Below are 23,087 nucleotides of genomic sequence, written 5' to 3' on the forward strand. Positions count from 1 at the left end.
CACTACAGACCTGGGTTCAATCCCTGCCGTGACCAGGAGACCCATGAAGCTGCACACAATTTGCCCAGTGTTGCCTGGGTTAGGGGAGGATTTGGTTGGATGAAATGTCCTTGTCCCATCGCACTCTAGCGACTCATTGTGACGGGCCGGGCACCTGCAAGCTGACTCCGGTCGCCAGTTGGACGGTGTTTCCTCCGACACATTGGTGCGGCTGGCTACTGGGTTAAGTGAGCAGTGTATCAAGAAGCAGTGCAGCTTGGCAGGATCGTGTTTCTGAGGACACATGGCTCTCACCATTCGCCTTTCCGAGTCCGAAGGGGAGTTGCAGCGATTAGACAAGACTAACTACCAATTGGATATCACGAAATTTGGGAGAAAAATGGTAAAAGTACTGCAAAAAAAACGACATACCCTTTTTTTCTTTCCAAAATACTAAAGTGTGCTGACTTTTACCAACTCTCTCTCAGCGTGATCTTCAACCTAACCGGTCAGGCTACAAGACCGGTCACTCAACCGAGACTGCTGTCATCTGTGTCACGGAGGCTCTCCGCATTGCCAAAGCTAACTCTCTGTTCTCATCCTCCTAGATGTATCCGCTGCCAATTAGATCCTTTTCTCCACCCTTTCGGGGCTGGGCGTCTCAAGCTTTGTACACTCTTGGATTGCATCCTACCTTGCAGGCTGCTCCTACCAGATGTCGTGGAGAGGATCTGTGTCTGAAGCATGTACCCTCACTACTGGTGTCCCTCCAGGCTCAGTTCTTGGCCCTATTCTCTCTTCACACCAAGGCACTTGGCTCTGTCATGTCCTCACATAGTCTGTCCTATCATTGCTTTGCGGATGACACTCATGACACTCAACGGATGACCCCCCCCCCACACACACACGCATCTCTCCTTGCCTGCAGATATCTCGGCCCGCCACCTCAAGCTCAACCTCGACAAGATTGAGCTGCTCTTCCTCCCGGATAACCTCTCTTCCTCTCCATGACCTCTCTATCATGGTGACTACTCCAGTGTCCACTTCCCAGAGTGCAAAGAACATTGGCGTGACCCTGGACAACATCCTGCCATTCTCTACAAACATCAAAGCAGTGACTTGCTCCTGAAGGTTCATGCTCTACAACAGCTCCTTTCGCACATAGGAAGCGATGCAGGTCCTAATCCAGGCATTTGTCATCTCCTGTCCGGACTACTACAACTTGCTGTTGGCTGGGCTCCCCGCTTGTGTCATCAAACCCCTGCAACTTACCCAAAACGCCACAGCCCGACTGGTGTTCAACCTTTCCAAGTTCTCCCATGTCACCACGCTCCTCCTCATACTCAACTGGCTTCCAGTTGAACCTTGCATCCACTACAATACCATGGTACTTGCCTAAGGAGCAGCGAGAGGAACTTCCCCTCCCTACCTTCAGGCTATGTTCAAACCCTACACTCCAACCCGAGTACTCTTTTCTGTAATTTCTGGTTTCTCTTTCCCCATACAGGAGGGTAGCTCCTACTCAGCCCAGTCAAAGCCCCAATGGTGGAACCAGCCCCCTGAAGCTAGGGCGGCAGAGTCCGTGCAAATCTTCTGAAAACATCTAAACCCCCGCCACCCTGCATCCCACTGCTGGCTTGCTTCTCAAGCTTAGCAGGGTTGGTCCGGGTCAGTCCCTGGATGGGAGACCAGATGCTGCTGGAAGTGGTGTCGGTCTAAAAACATATCCCAATGCCCCTGGGCAGTGATTGGGGACATTGCCCTGTGTTGGGTGCTGTCTTTCGGGTTTGGGACGGTAAACGGGTATCCTGACTCTCTGGTCACTAAAGATCTCATGGCACTTATCGTAAGAGTAGGGGTGTTTATCCCGGTGTCCTGGCTAAATTCCCAATCTGGCCTTCATACCATCTTGGCCACCTAATCATCCCCAGTTTACAATTGGTGTTTTCATCCCCCCTCCTCTCCCCTGTAACTATTCCCCAGGATGTTGCTGTAAATGTGTTCAGTCAACTTACCTGGTAAAATAAGGCTCAAATCAAATAATTTGAGGAAAAATTGACTTACTATTTTAAGATGAATGCACTGTAAATTGCCCTGGGTAAGATTGTCTGCTAAATTACTAAAATTGAATGTGGTGGCCCAATGCCATATTTAAGCACTTTGTTTCCTTTATTTTTGCAGTTACCTGTATATGTCCAAGTCATGCTATTGGGTCCTGATGTTGCAGCCCCCGGTAGTGTCGCTATTATTAACATTACCAAAGCAGTGGCTTGAATAGTGTTTGAAGAGCTTTTTAATGTTTTCGCTGTCATGATAAACTGTGAAAACAGTCGGTGCCTTACTCTGCCCCCCCACCCCAAACTTTAAACGTGACTGTCATTCCTCATCTCTGAACCCTTTGTGTCTCAAGACCCAGAAAAACACAGAAGAATTCTTATTTCATACCTGATTTACATTTATCTATCTGTGAACTTGTTTAAAATACAATACATTATCTTATGGGATAGATTACTTCTGTATAGCCTACTTTCATAGTGTTATTGCATAACCCCTGAACCAGTTCTCTTGAACCAGACCAGCTTTGGCTGTCAGTCATGTCAACATGTACAGAGTTGGATGTTGGCCAACAGTTTCACCAGCTATATGCACAGTAGGAAAGTCAAATGTCCTGTCCCCCACAGTCTATTCATTGCAAGGAATGATTTGCCTGGTTATCAAGTCAAGATTCCCCCTTGGAGCTTTAAGTAATACTTTTCTATAACTTTCATGTTGAAGTCTTCAAATAGAGAAAGATGTCTGACAAATGAATACCTTCCTTGTAAAACAAATGTCAATGTCTCGATTTTCAAAGACCATGCCCTCGTATATGTTTTACTGCGCTCGCACTAACGTCTGAGGCCGCCGCTATATTCGCCCATTTTCATGATTTCCTTCCGAGCAGACTGTAAATCAAGAAGGAAAGGTTTCAGCATTGGATTTTATAAGAATATCCTCACATTTTCAGGTGTCGAGGGAAAATGTATTCGGCCATTATCAGTATTATTTAGCCCAACTGAGGCGGGCGAGCTGCTGCCAGCTATTTAGAGTAATCCTCTGTGAGTGGGCTAACTTTTACAGGGCCCTGAATAATCACCACGACATACTGTAACCGCCCCTATTAAATAGTTGGAATCAGCTGATGGAGCCATCCCGAAACATGAAGCATCTTTGTGTGTCCTGTGTATAGGAGTACAATATTGTACATTGTAGTTCCATACCACGCCAGGAACACCTGAAGTCAAAGGTCGCTGCTCTCCATGCTCCGGTCACCCAAACATGCCTCGTTAAAGCCGGTTTTCCATGGAGAATTTGGGCATCCGTTGGCGTGACCTCATTCTCGACAGTGGCGGGGGAATGAGAACCCAAGCTGTAAAGATTGATAATGACTACAGTAGCGGGGCCCTCGCTGTAAGCTCAGTCGTATACCTTCTCCCGAAGTTTAACCACTCCTGTGCCCTGGCAGCTCAAGCCCCACTTGGCACTGCTTCAACCTGGCCTCATTTTCCTGCTCCTCCACCCAACTGGCCTGAGGGCACCACCGGGGCAAGCCCATGTAACTTCAGAGGAGAGGGTTACTAAAATGAAGGGATCCCTTGTTCCCCACAGCATTAACGTGGCACTGAGCAGATGGCTCTGCGAGTGCATATTCTGTCTTTACCTGGACAATGGAGCTACAGACCAGTACAAGGCTGACATACACAGGCTGTTTCATTAAATAGTACCCGCAAACCACCAGTCTCAACGTCAACAGTGAAGAGGTGACTCCAGGATGCTGGCCGAGGAGAGTTCCTCTGTCCAGTGTCCTTTTGCCCATCTTAATCTTTTATTTTTATTGGCCAATCTAAGAGATGGCTTTTTCTTTGCAACTCTACCTAGAAGGCCAGCATCCCGGAGTCGTCTCTTCACTGTTGACATTGAGACTGGTGTTTTGCGGGTACTATTTAATGAAGCTGCCAGTTGAGGACTTGTGAGGTGTCTGGTTCTCAAACTAGACATTCTAATGTATTGTCCTCTTTCTCAGTTGTGTGCCGTGGCCTCCCACTCTTTCTATTCTGGCTAGTGCCAGTTTGCACTGTTCTGTGAAAGGAGTAGTACACAGCGCTGTACGAGATCTTCAGTTTCTTGGCAATTTCTCGCATGGAATAGCCTTCATTTCTCAGAACAAGAATAGACTGACAAATTTCAGAAGAAAGTTCTTTGTTTCTGCCCATTTTGAGCCGGTAATCGAACCCACAAATGCTGATGCTCCCGATACTCAAGTAGCCTAAAGAAGGCCAGTTTTATTGCTTCTTTCATCAGCACAACATTTTTCAGCTGTGCTAACATAATTGCAAAAGAGTTTTCTACTGATCAATTGGCCTTTTAAAATTATAAACTTGGATTAGCAAACACAACGTGCCATTGAAACACGAGTGATGGTTGCTGATAATGGGCCTGATAATGGGCCTATGTAACTATTTCATAAATCAGCTGTTTCCAGCTATAATAGTCATTTACAACATTAACAAAGTCTACACTGTATTTCTGATCAATTTGATGTTATTTTAACAGATAAAAAATTTCATTTTCTTTCAAAAACATGGACATTTCTAAGTGACCCCAAACTTTTGAACTGGTGTGTGCCTTTTGGTAGGCCGTCATTGTAAATAAGAATTTGTTCTTAACTGACGAGTTAAATAAAAAAAATCTGCAAATATAGTAGCTTAAGTTTCAGATGAGGCATAAGGAAGGTCATTGGCAAAAAAAAGAAACGTCCCTTTTTCAGGACCCTGTCTTTCAACGATAATTCGTAAAATTCCAAATAACTTCACAGATCTTCATTCTAAAGGGTTTAAACACTGTTTCCCATGCTTGCTCAATGAACCATAAACAATTAATGAACATGCACCTGTGGAACAGTCGTTAAGACACTAACAGCTTACAGACGGTAGGCAATTAAGGTCAGTTATGAAAACTTAGGACACTAAAGAGGCCTTTCCACTGACTCCAAAAGAAGATGCCCAGGGTCCCTGCTCATTTGTGTGAACGTGCCTTAGGCATGCTGCAAGTAGGCATGAGGACTGCAGATGTGGCCAGGGCGATAAATTACAATGTCCGTCCTGTGAGACGCCTAAGACAGCGCTACAGGGAGACAGGAAGGACAGCTGATGGTCCTCACAGTGGCAGACCACGTCTAACAACACTGGCACAGGATTGGTACATCTGAACATCACACCTGCGGGACAGGTACAGGATGGCAACAACAGCCTGCGTTATACCAGGAACACACAATCCCTCTATCAGTGATCAGACTGTCTGCGAGAGGCTGGACTGAGGGCTTGTAAGGCCTGTTGTAAAGGCAGGTCCTCACCAGACATTACCGGCAACAATGTCGCCTATGGGCACAAACCCACTGTTGCTCGTCCTTCACTGACGAGCTGCTGTTTTGTCTCATTAGGGGGGTGGTCGGATTCAAGTTTATCGTCGAAGGAATGAGCGTTGAACCGAGGCCTGTACTCTGGAGCGGGATCGATTTGGAGGTGGAGGGTCTGTCATGGTCTGGGGCTGTGTCACAGCATCATCGGACTGAGCTTGTTATCATTCCAGGCTATCTCAATGCTGTGCGTTACAGGGAAGACTTCCCTCATGTGCTACCCTTCCTGCAGGATCATCCTGACATGACCCTCTAGCATGACAATGCCACCACGCACAAAACAAACAGTATGGCTGATTTCCTGAAAGACAGGAATGTCAATGTACTGCCATGGCCAGCAATGAGCCCGGATCTCAATCCCATTGAGCACGTCTTGGATTGGAGGGTGAGGGCTAGGGCCATTCCCCCCAGAAATGTCCGGGAACTTGCAGGTGCCTTGGTGGAAGAGTGGGGTAACATCTCACAGCAAGAGCTGGCAAATATGGTGCAGTCCACGAAGAGGAGATGCACTGCAGTACTTAATGCAGCTGGTGGCCACAGCAGATACTGACTGTTACTTTTCGTTTTGACCCCCCCCTTTGTTCAGGGACACATTATTCCATTTCTATTAGTCACATGTCTGGAACTTGTTCAGTTTATGTATCAGTTGTATCAATGTTCATACAAATATTTATGTATAAGTTTAGGCCTTGTTGTAATTGTTCTAAGTGGGAGTTCTACTCCGGTCTTATCACGCCTGCTTCAAATTGACCTATTTTCAATGCGTGTCTCATCACACCTGAAATGTGAAGTTGGGCGTGTTGAACCAGTAAAACTAGGTCCTCGTCTATTGAGTTCTCAAAACGCTTCCAGGTTACCGTTTTTCAAGCTGCTGAGTTTGTATGGAAGAATCCTTGAGGCGACCTCTGATTTCATTCTTGTCATAGCCTATTGAATTCTGTGTTTTACTCCCCTAGTCTATTACAATGCATTCATTATCTAAACTCCCTGAGTGTTATTAGTGTCCTTAGTGTACCTAATACAGTACTGTATGTAAGCATGTGTGCTGTACCTGTGTATTTATGTAAGGATAGTTTACTCCACCTGCTGGACACACTCAGTGAGTGGCCACAAAGATCCCCTACTCTCAACCTAGTCCAGCACTATAAACTGGCTCCAACAGCTCAAGGAAAAGGTTATTTATATTTCAGGAGGGGAAAGTGTGTGTGCGTGCGTGCATGCGCTTGATGTGGAAAATGTGACCAAATTTGAGGAACTCAAGCAAAGCAGTAGTATTGGGACTGTTTACCCAAAATAGTGTTATTAACAACTTAGGTCCTTGCTTTCCAGCTGGCTAACCCACATCCCTCCATCCTCCTTCCCTTCTCTCTTTCGACCCGTCTAGATTGATGCCATTCACCGGAAGGAAAGCATGAGGGCTATGACAGAGACTTTCTATGCTGCTATTTTTGGATATGATGAGGTAAGACCCAGCTTTGACCATTAGGGTTATCTCTGCCTCAGCTGTGGCAGATAGTATAAAACACACACTGGAAATGATGACTGGGAATGGAAGGGCCCCAGAGACCAAGCCTGCTTGGGAACAGGTCCACAGCTAGCATTTCGTGGTGCTGTTCTAGGCCTGACTGGCGGAACGGTCCTGCAGGAGCCACTGTGTTAGGTCTGGTCCAGTCCTCAGTGCTATTTGACAACGCAGTGATGGAAGGTGACAACCATGATTCACCTCCTCTGTGTTGTTGCATTTGAAGGGAATCCTTTCGGACGATGGGGTGCTGGCGGCCGCCCTGTGGAGGAACATGTTCAACCGCCAGTGCGAGGACCCCAGGCAGCTGGAGCTCATGGTGGAGTACGTCCGTAAACAGGTGAGAAAGGAAGACGACCCTCTATATCACCACAGATGGGATACTTGGACCCTAGTCCTCAGTGGTTCCCCAAATAAAGAGAACCAATGTTTCTGGCCTCAGTTTTCTGCCTGCACCCAAAAAGAATCTGCCCTGGCTTCAGGTTTGGAAAGACGTGGGGACCACCAGATGTTTCACAATGTTGTTGTAGCCCTGAACTAGCTCACCTAATTCACCTATTCAAGGGTTTGATGATTAGTTGACAAGTTAAATCAGGTGTGCTCGTTCTGAAATAGTTCAAAAACATGGAATGGCTGGGATTCCTGAGGAAATATTTGAAAAGGGCACTCTGGGGAGCCTAGTGTATATTAATTTTAGTTATTTAAACTGAATGTTTAAATAACGAAAAATTATGAAAACTAGGCTCTCCAGAGTGGAGTTTTTAGACAATTATTCACAAAAAAATATTAACATTTCGTCATGTTAAAACTGACACCGGCATGTTCCACACTATATGCCAGGTTCGGCAATTTACCTGTCTAACATCAGCTCGCTTGTGCTGAGGTGGGAGGGATGTAAGTATAGGTGTGTCCTTAACATGTGCCAATATGCACAACTAAGGATATTTAAGACTGACCAAAAGCAGGTTTATGGGGAACGAGATTGGTTATAGCATTGATTTTGACAGCAGAGAGGCACACAGTACTGTAGCCTTATGTATGCTTACATCACCAATGTTTTATTAAAATAAAAACTTTCTAAATGTAATCCGTGAGTGACAGTTGCCATGGAAAAATATTGCGATACTGATATCTTCCCAGCCCTAGTTACTATACAGAAATATAAAAGCAACATGTTGTCTTGGTCCTTAGTGTTGGTCCCATGTTTCATCAACTGAAATAAGACTCAAATGCTCATTTCTGTCAGATTTTGTGCAGAAATTTGTTTACATCCCTGTTTGTGAGCATTTTTCCTTTGCCAAGACAATCCATCCACCTGACAGGTGTGACATAGAGGAAGCTGATGAAACAGTGTGATCATTACACAGGTGCACCTTGTGTTGGGGACAATAAAAGGCCACTCTAAAATAAGCAGTTTTGTCACACAACATCATTCCACAGATGTCTCTAGTTTTGAGGGAGCATGCAATTGGAATGCTGACTGCAGGAATGTCCACCAGAGCTGTTGTCAGATCATTTTATGTTCATTTCTCTACCACAAGTCACCTCCAACCTCATTTTAGAGAATTTGGAAGTACGTCCAACTGGCCTCAACTGCAGATCATGTGTAACCACGCCAGCCCAGGACCTCCACACCGGCTTCTTCACCTGAGGGATGGTCTGAGATGAGCCACTTGGACAGCTGATAACTGTGGGTTTACACAACCAAATAATTACTGCTCAAACTGTCAGAAACCATCTCAGGGAACCTCATCTGCATGCTCGTCGTCCTCACCAGGGTCTTGACCCGACTGCAGCTTGGCGTCGTAACCAACTTCAGTGGGGAAATTCTCACCTTGGATGGCCACTGGCATGCTGGAGAAGTGTGCTCTTCATGGATGAATCCTGGTTTCAACTGTACCGGCAGACGCAGACAGCCATGGCGTCGTGTGGGCGAGCAGTTTGGCGTGCCCCATGGTGGTGGGGTTATGGTATGGGCAGGCATAAGCGACAGACAACGAACACAATTGCAATTTAATCAATGGCAAATTGAATGCACAGATACAGTGTTGAGATCCTGAGGCTCATTGTTGTGCCATTCATCCACCACCATCACCTCCTGTTTCAGCATGATAATGCACGGCCCAAGGATCTGTACACAATTCCTGGAAGCTGAAAATGTCCAAGTTCTTTCATGATTGATTCTGCATTGATTATGTTTGGGGTGCTCTGAATCGTCGTGTACGACAGCATGTTCCAGTTCCCGCCAGTACCCAGAAACTTTGCACAGCCATTTGTGAGACAATATTCCACAGGCCACAATCAACCGCCTGATCAACTCTATGAGAAGGAGATGTATCGAGCTGCATGAGGCAAATGGTGGTCACACCCGACACTGATTTAAAAAAAAAAATTTTTTTAAAGGTGTCTGTGACCAACTGTTATTCCCAGGCATGTGAAATCCATAGATTAGGGCCAAAGTCATTTATTTAAATTGACTGATCTTCCTTAACTGTAACTCAATAAAATCTTTGACATTGTTGCATTTGTTTTTATTCAGTGTCATTTATTTAACTATTATTATAAGTATTGTCATTATCATTAGTAGGCTTAGTGTACAGCGGTTCCTCCTTTAAAAGTTGTGAGTTTACGCCGTGGGATTTAGAGGTCATTTGTGGTTTAGTACGATACCCTGTATCACCACTTCATTGCTCCAGACCAGCGCAAGGGGGAGTTAGAGCACCGATTTATGCTTTTGGGTCCTACTAACAGAGTGGGTGGCATAAACCTAAATAGAAACTGATAATTGTGCACAACTTCAGTAATACTTACTAAAACTGTTGTTACACTCAGGGTTTTATTTTGTTAGTATTCTTATTTTCCTCATGCTGAAGGCCACTCCTGACCGGTCACGTTGTACAGCGCCTGGGTGGCGCAAAGGTCTAAGACACTGTATAGCAGTGCAAGCTGTGTTGCTAAAGATGCTGGTTCAATACCCATGCCGGCCTCGACTGGGAGACCCATGAGATGACATGGGTTTTTTTCCCTCTAAAAACAAATTAATATCGATGTCTCACCCCATGTTCAAGAATGGCCTTTTTCTCGCTCATTTTACATTATTTCAAAACAAAATCATCTCAAATATTTAAGGGGCATTGCACTAATAATGGCGCTGACTAGGGAAATGTTCCCACTGTTCTATTCTTAGTGTCAGTCTGCAGGTTCAAACTAAAACAATGTAACTAATAATGGCATCTTTATGCTTTCATTTAATAAAATAATTATAAAAGTACTCTTTCAAAATGCAAATGTTGATTTAGTTATGGATCCATAACGAATTACTATGGGAATAAATATCACTGAATTACAGAAATATCCTCCAATCCTCTAATTATTGGTGGAGAGTCACGTCATATTTTTCGATATACAGTAGGCCTACCGTAGGCGACATGAGTCTCACTAGTGTTGAGTAATGTGCTGTTACAAGTGGTGTAAGTCTTATTTAATTGAAGAGCATATTGAAGTTAGAAGCAATAGGATTTGAAGCAAAACCTACAACTCTCTTTTAGCACAGTTTCGCACTGCTCTGAGACAAGCATGGGGGTTGGTCTTGATAAATCAATGAGATTTTTATTTTCACTTAATCTCTATTTGGGTATTGGTTAGACTAGAATTTAAAAAAATTAGGGTGCAGAAATGTGTAATATTTTATTTAACTAGGCAAGTCTGTTAAATTAGAATTTGTTTTTACAAGGACAGCCTACTACTTCCTCCCCGTCGGGGAATCGAACACCGGTCTCCCGCGTGCCCTGCTCGCAATTGGATTGAGATCTGGGCCCTTCGTTGGCCATGGCAGAACATGGACATTCCGTTCGTTCAGGAAATCACGCACAGAATGAGCGGTATGGCTGGTGACATTGTCATGCTAGAGGGTCATGCCAGGATGAGCCTACAGGAAGGGGACCACATGAGGGAGGAGGATGTTTTCCCTGTAATGCGCAGTGTTGAGATTGCCTGCACTGACAACAAGCTCAGTCCGATGATGCTGTGACACACTGCCCCAGACCATGACGGACCCTCCACCTCTAAATCGCTCTCGCTCCAGAGTACAGGCCAAGTCTATATTATGGCAAGAACAGCTCAAATAAGCAAATAGAAACAGTCTATCTGGAAAAATGTCAAATGCAGTTGCAAAAACTATGATGAAACTGGCTCTCATGATGACTGCCACAGGAAAGGAAGACCCAGAGTTACATCTGCTGCAAGAGGATAAGTTCAGTTACCAGCCTCAGAAATTTCAGCCCAAATAAATGCTTCACTGAGTTCAAGTAACAGACACATCTCAACATCAACTGTTAAGAGGAGAGTGCGTGAATCAGGCCTTCATGGACGAAATGCTGCAAAGAAACCACTAAAAGGACACCGATATGAAGAAGAGACTTTCTTGCACCAAGAAACATAAGCAGTGGACATTTGTCTGGTGAAAATCTGTCCTTTGGTCTGATGAGTCCAAATTTGAGATTTTTGGTTCCAACCGCCGTTTCTTTGTGAGACACAGAGTAGGTGAACGGATGATCTCCGCGTGTGTGGTTCCCAACGTGAAGCATGGAGGACATGGTGCGGGGGGGGTGTTGCTGGTGACACTGTCTGATTTTATTTTTAATTCAAGGCACACTTAACCAGCATGGCTACCACCGCATTCTGCAGCGATATGCCATCCCATCTGGTTTGCGCTTAGTCCCACTATAATTTGTTTCTCAACAGGACAATGACCCAAAAAACACCTCCATGCTGTGTAAGGGCTATTTGACCAAGAAGGAAAGTGATGGGAGTGCTGCATCAGACGACCTGGCCTCCAAAATCACCAGACCTCAGCACAATTGATATGGTTTGGGATGAGTTGGACTGCAAAGTGAAGGAAAATCAGCCAACAACAACAACTGTTGGGAAAGCATTCCAGGTGAAGCTGGTTGAGAGAAAGCCAAAAGTGTGCAAGGCAAAGGGTGGCTACTTTGAAGAATCTCTCATTTCTAGTTATTTCATAGTTTTGATGTATTCAATACTTTGAAGAATCTCTAATTTCTAGTTATTTCATAGTTTTGATGTATTCAATATTTTTCTACAATGCAGAAAATAGTAAAAAAGAAAAAGAAAAACCCTGGACTATAGCTTATTTGGTTAAAACATATAGCATGTCTATATATGGGGGAGAAAAAAACATTTAACATTTTCAATCCATCGATTGGTCGCGAGAACAGAAGTCTCTGTCGACCAATACATTGTTTTTTTTAGTCGGGGGCTTCCCTAGTGGAAACTTGGAGACATCATGTTAGACCTCTCACTCAAACCTTTTTTCCAATCGTGCACCTACTCCAAAATGTCCAGTGTGTTTTCAGATTTCGTTGTTGACAAATGCTGTGGAAACTACAGTAAATGTAAAATACAGTAGTTTAACATAAGTAAAATAATACTTTGAAGTACTACTTAAATTGTGTTTTGGGGTGTCTACAGTACTATTTATATTTTTGACCACTTTTACCCCACTATGTTCCTAAAGAAAATGTACATTTTCCCTGGCACATTTCGAATGCTTTAGCAGGACAAGGAAATGTCCAATTCACGCACTTATCAAAAGAATGCAGTCATCACTACTGCCTTTGGTGTTGCTTGAGATAAGGAATTTGTCATTATTTCTAGCGTTTACTTTTGACGCTTAAGTATATTTAAAACCCAATACTTTTACTCAAAGTAGTATTTCACTGGGTGACTTTTACTTGTCATTTTCTTTTAAGTTATCTTTATTTTACTTGGGTACTTTTTCCACCACTGGTAAAATGCACAAAATCAAGTCTTATCAGGTGAGCTTTTGTCCTCACCTTTTGGTTTAACAATCTCCTAAATGTTTTCTTTCAATTGCTACCATGGTCATACATAATGCTGTTTATAGTTATTCTGTTAGAAACATTTAAATTTGGCCATATACATATAGGCCTATTTCTACGAGTTTAAAGGATTAGCGTTTGACCGTTTCCTCGACCCAAGCCGGCATGGCGACAGTGAAACTCATGTTAGTACAAAAACATATGAAAGTGGCGTTGGGAACATGTGACGGCCACTCCACTGGCACCCCCCTTGGTCCTGTAGTCCTGAGTTATTGGTGTGTACGTTGTCCAGGGCCTGACCCACTCCTGCCTGCTTGCATTAAAGGTGTCCTCGCATCACTGCACACAGAGACAGGGCCCTGCCCTAGGGCCATGACACAGGTTGTAGTTAGCGAGCCTACATTACAGGCACTGCCAGGAATTTATGAGACGAGGGGGGACTTTTCAAGAGGGGAAAAACAAAAGATACTGTTTTTCTGACCTCGCAGGGATTTCAAGAGTGTAGTCGAGCTCTTGAAAGGTAGAGGAAATGAGAGACTGAGAAAAGGCAGTGCAAAGAAAACAGGTTTGTTAATCAAGTGGGCCAGAGCTGTTAAATCACAGGTGCAGCACATAAAACCTGGCCATGCCTGATGACACACTACAGGAGAGGTAATCGCAGGCCCTAGGCCCCCCTCCCCAGCGACGAAGTCACGTACAGTGGTGGCTCGCTACACTGGCATTGCCACTGCATCGTTACACACACTAGTTAATTTCATCAAATGCTCCTTCCATGAGCTCAAGCCACTTAATTAAAGATTCAATATGTAACTTTTTGGGTGTCCCAGCAAATTCACATTGAAATTTGAGTTATACAGTGCATTTGGAAAGTATTCAGACCCCTTGACTTTTTCCAGGTTTTGTTATGTTACAGCATTATTCTAAAATTGATTAAATTGTTTATTTTCCCTCAGTTTACACACACTACCCTATAATGACAAAGCAAAAACACAACTTTTATTTTTAAGGTCTCTCCAGAGATGTTTGATCAGGTTTAAGTCTGGGCTCTGGCTAGGCCACTCAAGGAATTGAGGCTTGTCCCGAAGCCACTCCTGCGTGGTCTTGGCTGTGTGCTTAGGGTCGTTCTGTTGGAAGGTGAACCTTCACCCCAGTCTGAGGTCCTGAGCAAACTGGAGCAGGTTTTCATCAAGGATCTCTCTACTTTGCTCTGTTCATCTTTCCCTCGATCCTGACTAGTTTCCCAGTCCCTGTCGCTGAAAAACATCCCCACAGCATGATGCTGCCACCATCATGCTTCATCATAGGGATGGTGCCAGGTTTCCTCCAGACATGACGCTTGGCATTCAGGCAAAATAGTTTAATCTTGATTTCATCAGACCAAAGAATCTTGTTTCTCATGGTCTGAGAGTCCTTTAGGCGCCTTTTGGCAGGCTGTCATGTGCCTTTTACTGAGGAGTGGCCTTTGTCTGGCGGCCACTTAACCATAAAGGCCTGATTTGGTGGAGTGCTGCAGAGTTGGTTGTTCTTTTGGAAGGGTCTCCCATCTCCACAGAGGAACTCTGGAGCTCTGTAAGAGTGACCATCACCTCCCTGACCAAGGCCCTTCTCCCCCGATTGCTCAGTTTGGTCGGGCGGCCAGCCCTAGAAAGATTATAGGTGGTTCCAAACTTCTTCCGTTTAACAATGATGGAGGCCGCTGTGCTCTTGGGGACCTTCAATACTGCAGAACATTTTTGGTACCCTCCCCAGATTTGTGCCTCGACGCAATCTTGTATCTGAGCTTTACAGACAATTCCTTCAACCTCATAGCTTGGTTTTTGCGCTAAAAGTAATTTAATTTGTTTTAAAATACGTCTAACGTAACAAAATGTGGAAAAAGGAAGGGGTCTCAATACTTTCCGAATGAACTGTCGATCTGTCATTCTCATTAAAGGCAAGTCTAAGAAGCGGTAGATAAGTTCTGTGTGTGCGATTTCTATACTTCCCATTTAAGTTTTGGTTTTGTGTCTTTTACTTAGTTTGATTACCAGCTGAAAATGAAAATATTTCTGGTAATTGAAAAGGTATATCATAGCGGTGTAGATGGGGGGGAAATGAGGTAAAATCATGACGTCAATGATCTTCAGGTCGGAGCTCTAGAAAGAGGCCAGTGATTCCGAGTTGGATGACACTACAAATGTACTTTCCCCAGTCAGAGCTCGCTAATTACAGAAAATAGCTTACGGTTGTGAGTGTGACAATAAAAGCAGGGCAATGAAATGGTTACTTGCATAGTGGAGTAATTTCTTTAGACATGTGGCAAGTTAGCTAAACAATTAGCCATAATACCAACTCATAACATTAGTACCATGCATGAATCTGTATGTAGCTAAATCTAACCAACTAGGTTCAATTTTAGCTAGCAATGCAAATTTATTTCTGAGATACAAATAATATGACTACACAGATCATACACAACATTAGCTAGCTAGCTAACAGTATGCTTTAACTGGCATTGAAAACAACTTTCTGACAAAATTCAAAACAAATCTGAAAATGTAGCTTGCTAAAACTCTTACCCGTATACATGGATGAACGCTTCTCACTCTGTCATGGATGGCCTGGTTGCCATTAGTTTGAAGATGTAATCCGGAGACGGGTGTTTTAGACAACAGCCTTCTGACTCTTTTCAACTCCCTCTGTTGACAACTTCTTCCGTGACAACATGCCGTTTTTTCCCCATCACTGTCATCAGAAGACTACAATGTCTGGTTCAGTTACAATATCAGGGATTTCCTCATCTGATACATTTGCAGTGTCCGAGAGAGTCAGCATGGCACGATTGTCCTACAGAAAGTAATCATCACAACCTTTTTCCCTCTGGGCAGCAACATTGAGAGCAGTAGCAACACTTTTGCAGTTCTTCATATCTTTCTAAAGCTGTGGTAGAAAGGATTATCGACAATACTGAGCAGCTCATGCTATAGACTGACGCGTGGTACACCAATCTGAACTCATCTCTCTTGGCATGTCCAGCCCATACATTATCTCTGCCAATCATGGCTAGTGGGAAGATTCTTGCCATTTTTCGTGGCTAAACCAACTAGGCTTAATGTAACAATTGTATTTACAGATGGCATACTAGTTTGTTATTAAGGCACATGAAAGTTCACATGTTCCAGAAGACATTTCTGCACAAAAAAAAACGCATTTTGATTTAACTAATAAAATGCCTCTCCTGTGAAGTAGTGACGTGTGACATACGCCTAGCTTCTTGAAACAGGTCACAATTTACAGCACTTGTTGAGTTTTTGTCCAACCCAAAATACTATGTTGAGAAAAAATACTTGTAGGTTGCTTTGGTTTGGTTCACTATGTCAATATTCCACAAACTATACACTGCTCAAAAAAATAAAGGGAACACTAAAATAACACATCCTAGATCTAAATGATTGAAATATTCTTATTAAATACTTTTTTCTTCACATAGTTGAATGTGCTGACAACAAAATCACACAAAAATGATCAATGGAAATCAAATGTATCAACCCATGGAGGTCTGGATTTGGAGTCACACAAAATTAAAGTGGAAAACCACACTACAGGCTGATCCAACTTTGATGTAATGTCCTTAAAACGAGTCAAAATGAGGCTCAGTAGTGTGTGTGGCCTTCACGTGCCTGTATGACCTCCCTACAACGCCTGGGCATGCTCCTGATGAGGTGGTGGATCTCCTCCCAGACCTGGACTAAAGCATCCGCCAACTCCTGGACAGTCTGTGGTGCAACGTGGCGTTGGTGGATGGAGCGAGACATGATGTCCCAGATGTGCTCAATTGGATTCAGGTCTGGGGAACGGTCAGGCCAGTCCATAGCATCAATGCCTTCCTCTTGCAGGAACTGCTGACACACTCCAGCCACATGAGGTCTAGCATTGTCTTGCATTAGGAGGAACCCAGGGCCAACCGAACCAGCATATGGCCTCACAAGGGGTCTGAGGATCTCATCTCGGTACCTAATGGCAGTCAGGCTACCTCTAGCGAGCACATGGAGGGCTGTGCGGCCCCCCAAAGAAATGCCACCCCACACCATGACTGACCCACCGCCAAACCGGTCATGCTGGAGGATGTTGCAGGCAGCAGAATGTTCTCCACGGCGTCTCCAGACTCTCACGTCTGTCACGTGCTCAGTGTGAACCTGCTTTCATCTGTGAAGAGCACAGGGCGCCAGTGGCGCATTTGCCAATCTTGGTGATCTCTACCAAACGTCCTGCATGGTGTTGGGCTGTAAGCACAACCCCCACCTGTGGACGTCGGGCCCTCATACCACCCTCATGGAGTCTGTTTCTGACCGTTTGAGCAGACACCACACATTTGTGGCCTGCTGGAGGTCATTTTGCAGGGCTCTGGCAGTGCTCCTCCTGCTCCTCCTTGCACAAAGGCGGAGGTAGCGTTCCTGCTGCTGGGTTGTTGCCCTCCTACGGCCTTCTCCACGTCTCCTGATGTACTGGCCTGTCTCCTGGTAGCGCCTCCATGCTCTGGACACTACGCTGACAGACACAGCAAACCTTCTTGCCACAGCTCCTGGATGAGCTGCACTTCCTGAGCCACTTGTGTGGGTTGTAGACTCCGTCTCATGCTACCACTAGAGTGAAAGCACCGCCAGCATTCAAAAGTGACCAAAACATCAGCCAGGAAGCACAGGAACTGAGAAGTGGTCTGTGGTTACCACCTGCAGAACCACTCCTTTATTGGGGGTGTCTTGCTAATTGCCTATAATTTCCACCTGTTGGCTATTCCATTTGCACAGCAGCATGTGAGATTTATTGTCAATCAGTGTTGCTTCCTAAGTGGACAGTTTGATTTCACAGAAGTGTGATTGACTTGGAGTTACATTGTGTTGTTTAAGTGTTCCCTTTATTTTTTTGAGCAGTGTATGAAGCATACGTTTGCCTCTGTAATGATGTCCTTGTGCCAGACTTAATGCTGCTTTCTTTGTCTTTATCTGTACTTGTTCCACACAGATGCAGTTTATTGATGCTCTGGACGGGGAGGACCTCCTGCTGACTGGGGAGGTCAATTGGCGCCCCCTTCTGGAGGATAATGCACAGAGCATCCTGAAGGTCCCCACACCCACCTACAACGACGCTGGCCTCTAAGACGCCCACCCCCATCACCCTGCTCCACCTCCTTCTCTACCCATACTCCTATGTGGCCAGAAACACTGTACTCTAGGCAGGATTGCCATGCAGGGACTCTCACACCTGATCTACACAACATACACACACTCTCTCTCCCTTCACACCCCTTCCCCACCCACCCTCCAAAACAACCCCCTAACCAGTGTCCCATCAACCAACTGACTGGCAGGGAATACCATCCACTGCCATTTCCTATAAGTTTTGAGAGTAAGAAGATGCCTGCTTGGAATGTTGCACTTCATTTAAAAAATTATACAGAAATCCTTTCGAGTTATCTATTTTTTTCTGATGCCATAACATTTATAAGCGTTCCTCATAGCCTTTGCGGTTACATGCCCCGCTGTCTAAGTTTTTCTGGTGCAGCGGTTCCGTCTTCCAATGCTCTCCGAATGTTATGGGAAACATATACATGTTGCCTGGCGAATCATCAATGTATAAAATGGGACTTTTGCCCTAACTGAAATAAGTCTCAAAGGAATATCTTGTTTTTCTTTTTGTTTGTATGAATCCTCCTTCAAAATAAATCTGTAAACCAGTAATGAAGTGCCTGATGAGTGTAGCCCAGTTTTGCATAACAGGTGTGCTAGTTGATACATGTTTGTCATTTGCTCTCAGCCAATTGCTTTAGGTCTTTGACAGTGAATGGAGGCTTCTCCATGGAAACGGTGGTGTTGTGTTTCCCTCTGACTGACAGATCACTGTCTCGTTGGTCCACAAGGGGCTCTGGGAGAGGGAAAGTGTCTACTGGGTCCTGTGTGTGAGAACCGGTCTAAAGGGTGTTTAAGAAAGGGAAGTTTTATGCTCTGGTCTGGAGAAGAGACATAGATACAGACTCCTCTCAGGAATAACAGTTGTCCAATTGCAAATGATTATTTTTTGTTAAATTCATCTGAAATCATTTATAATGGTACATATTTTCTGGAGCTGTATGTTTCCTTTTTTTACACCTTTGGTTTGGAATTGGGTATGTGTGTGTCTGGCCATCCGTGTGGCTGTTCAGCTGACTGTGACTGTGAGGGAGGGAGTGGGCCCTTTTAGGTCCCACCTCCTGCATTTGTTTTAGGGCTTTTTTTCCACAGCAGGAGTTCTCTCATTCAGTGAAATCACCCCATCCATGCAGTCTTTCACCTATGCTTCGAACACTCATATGGGGGATGTATTTCACATTTCCCATGAAAGTTTAGAAAACGCATCTTATGAAAGACAACAATCCAAAACTAGCGATGGGGTCATAAACATGCTATTGGTCATTTTATGATGCTGGGAAGTGATATAAACAAACATGGAGTCATCAGCAAGTCACCATTGTTCACTTAAGCCACAGGTCTATATAAAAAGGACTTTATATACAGTTGCTTGTGGTTAGTACTACATGGTCATATGATCTTGTTTGGTGTAACTTTCTAGGCCATGTCTATTTGCTCTGTGGGCAGCCAGGCACTGACCTATACTGCTAACACAGAGATCATGTGCAGGTTTACAGCATGGTGGTTTTAGAGCAGTCAACAGGACAGCAGTAAAACTAACAGTCTTCCTGTGTTATATTATCCGTCAGGTGTGTCACCTGGTGTTTACTTACCACACCATGATCCAAACAGCCTGCTCACATGACCAGGCAGGATTCAGTGTGCCACTTCTGTTGTGTTGTTACGTCTTCCAGTACTGTGACCCTTTTGGGTTCAGATCAGTCACCCCATTTCCTCTACTTGTTTGTGTTCAGATCGTTGCGCCACCTTTTCTACAAAGATTATTTTGTGATCTGAATAGTGCTGCGGTAATCTTCTCAAAGATGACCTTTGAGTTTTCTTGACCTTGTGATTCGACCAGGAAAAGCTTAGGGCTCTAACCAACACCGCTATATTTCCAGTTTGGGTAAAAGTTGAGGGAAGCCTTAGTGAATATTCCCAGTGAATTGTGGGATGAGGCAGTTATTCTCCTCTTGTGAAACAAATGTGGTATTGCCCATAGTTGAAGTACAGTAGTCTCATCTAGGTCTCAGAGATATACAGTGTAACACCCAACCTTCCCACAAACTACATTTAACAACCTACCCAAAATATTACATCTCAAACAGACTTTAAACAGGAAATGGCAAGCTCAAGTCGGCTTAGTCAGTGTTCCCATGGTAGTAAACTGTAAATGTCCCGAGGCCCAGACCAGAGAGTGACAAACAGCGCCTTGGAAAAGGTTGACGTTAAGCTGTTGAGAGCAATGTTGTCAGGCTGCAATTTATTACCATGAGCTGGATGGAGGCCCTGGCACCGCACCAGGGAGTCAACTGGTTCAAACACGGCCCTGTTCTTTCCTATTTGTTTTCTTCATGAGTGTCCTGGAGGAGCACTCACCCTGCTGCTGTGTTAAGGGAGTGTTTAGTGCATGCCTATGGGTGGAGGAGGTTTGACTTCACAAACCCAGTGGTATCACGGCTAAGCTCGCTTCAGGTGATATGTATAATCTCTAGGTGTAAGCAGTACTGTCAGTAACTTAAATGCAAAAAATTGTTTCCTCCCTAAGGAGATCATGTTGATTTCGCTTAGCTCGGAAAACATTACGAGGGTTCTGGCCCACGTTGATTTCAGAGAAATTGTTTTAATTGGGATGTCATATAATTATTAATGAAATTAGGTCATTTTAAGCATTTGTACTCTTAAATCTCTACCCGGTACAGCCAGAAGAGGACTGGCCACCCCTCGGAGCCTGGTTCCTTTAGGTTTTTTCCTAGGTTCCTGCCTTCTCGGATGTTTATCCCTACAGCAACCTTTCGGTTACTGGCCCAATGCTCTAACCACTAGGCTACATGTCGCCTCTCTTTGTGACAACTGCTGATGAAAAAAGGCTTTATAAAATGCGTTGGATTGATATGCCATAAATATATCATCTAGATATGTTAAGTTTGTAGACAGCCTCACATGTACAAAGTTATTTATTGACAGAGGCAATCATGAAAAGGACTACAGAGTAAGCCAAGCACTTAATTGTTGTGCTATATCCTTTAATTTAAGAACCCCGTTCCTCTATCTGCTACTGTCAATCTAACTACACTTTATTCAGCCAGTCTTTACAGGCAATTCCCAGGACGTTAAACATGATCTAGGAGAAGCTGGATTAGCAGGGTGAGACCAGCCAGCTAAGAAGGTTATCTGATGAAACGTTGCATGTTAAGAGTAAAATTTTTTTTAGATCCAATGCTTAGTCAAGACTACAGTAGGATTGTAGCATAACCTAGACCTGTCTTGTGAGCCCTACTTAACGCACGCACGTGGATGCAGTTTGGTAAATAGACAGGGAAATAAGTGCTAAATTGTTTTGTTTTTTCTGACTGAATCAAGTCGGAATGTTTTCCCTAGCTGAGAAGACAAAATGCTTAGGACTGACACATCTTACCGAATATGTATAGTATGCAAACCCTACAGAATGTTTGGTTTTGTTAGCAAAAGTATTTCTCCACAAAGAATGAATTCATTAGGAGAGTGTTGGCCTTATGTCATATGGGGCATCCTTGACTTGTATCAACTTTTACTGAGCGGTTGCTGGGACAAGTTCGAGTCAGGTCACATCTTTTTAATCAAATCGAATTTTGCAAATTTGTACTTGCCCTCCCTGCAGGGCTGTGGCTGTCATTTCCATTTTAGAATGTAACTCCTGTTATTTAAGCATTACTTCAGCACCTCTTAGCACCACCCTTCACAAACAATCAGATCAAAAACATTATTTGAGTTCTCCATCCTGAAACGTCTGAAAAGCTGAGGAAGAAGGTGCCAAAGATGCTAGATGTCTGGGTAGTTCAACAATTCTATGGCAGTGCTCCGTCTTCCATTTTTTGTTTTTACTGGAATAATGGGTGGTGGCATATTACTATTGGTGGGATATTTATGTAAAAATTAATAAGGCTGGCACGTAGCTCGTAGTCAATGTATTATTACGATTGCCATTTTACCAATTTGAAAGGTCCAATTTGTATTTCTGAGAATACAGTGGGGCAAAAAAGTATTTAGTCAGCCACCAATTGTGCAAGTTCTCCCACTTAAGATGAGAGGCCTGTAATTTTCATCATAGGTACACTTCAACTATGACAGACAAAATGAGGGAAAACATTTCAGAAAATCACATTGTAGGCTTTTTAATGAATTTATTTGCAAATTATGGTGGAAAATAAGTATTTGGTCACCTACAAACAAGCAAGATTTCTGGCTCTCATAGACCTGTAACTTCTTCTTTAATAAGAGGCTCCTCTGTCCTCCACTCGTTACCTGTATTAATGGCACCTGTTTGAACTTGGTATCAGTATGAAAGACACCTGTCCACAACCTCAAACAGTCACACTCCAAACTCCACTATGGCCAAGACCAAAGAGCTGTCAAAGGACACCAGAAACAAAATTGTAGACCTGCACCAGGCTGGGAAGACTGAATCTGCAATAGGTAAGCAGCTTGGTTTGAAGAAATCAACTGTGGGAGCAATTATTAGGAAATGGAACACATACAAGACCACTGAATCTCCCTCAATCTGGGGCTCCACGCAAGATCTCACCCCGTGGGGTCAAAATGATCACAAGAGCGGTGAGCAAAAATCCCAGAACCACACGGGGGGATCTAGTGAATGACCTGCAGAGAGCTGGGACCAAAGTAACAAAGCCTACCATCAGTAACACACTACGCCGCCAGGGACTCAAATCTTGCAGTGCTCGATGTGTCCCCCTGCTTAAGCCTGTACATGTCCAGGCCCGTCTGAAGTTTGCTAGAGAGCATTTGGATGATCCAGAAGAAGATTGGGAGAATGTCATATGGTCAGATGAAACCAAAATATAATTTTTTGGTAAAAACTCAACTTGTCGTGTTTGGAGGACGAAGAATGCTGAGTTGCATCCAAAGAACACCATACCTACTGTGAAGCATGGGGGTGGAAACATCATGCTTTGGGGCTGTTTTTCTGCAAAGGGACTGATCCGTGTAAAGGAAAGAATGAATGGGGCCATGTATCGTGAGATTTTGAGTGAAAACCTCCTTCCATCAGCAAGGGCATTGAAGATGAAACGTGGCTGGGTCTTTCAGCATGACAGTGATCCCAAACACACCACCCGGGCAACGAAGGAGTG

The 23,087-nt window shown here is 44.2% G+C and overlaps 1 protein-coding gene across 1 annotated transcript in view; it reads left to right on the top strand.

The window, feature by feature from the left end:
* The window catches only part of LOC118370038 (ubiquinol-cytochrome-c reductase complex assembly factor 1), a 43,961-nt gene extending 25,430 nt beyond the window's left edge, over positions 1-18,531 (top strand). The window contains exons 7-9 of the mRNA XM_035754794.2: positions 6,816-6,893; positions 7,180-7,293; positions 17,816-18,531. Of these exons, the coding sequence (XP_035610687.1) occupies positions 6,816-6,893; positions 7,180-7,293; positions 17,816-17,950 (327 nt within the window). The 3' untranslated portion in view covers positions 17,951-18,531. The remainder of the gene's footprint in view (positions 1-6,815; positions 6,894-7,179; positions 7,294-17,815) is intronic.
* Positions 18,532-23,087: the final 4,556 nt, after the last annotated feature.

The sequence above is a fragment of the Oncorhynchus keta genome, chromosome 37, assembly GCF_023373465.1.
Source record: "Oncorhynchus keta strain PuntledgeMale-10-30-2019 chromosome 37, Oket_V2, whole genome shotgun sequence".
Lineage (NCBI taxonomy): Eukaryota > Metazoa > Chordata > Actinopteri > Salmoniformes > Salmonidae > Oncorhynchus > Oncorhynchus keta.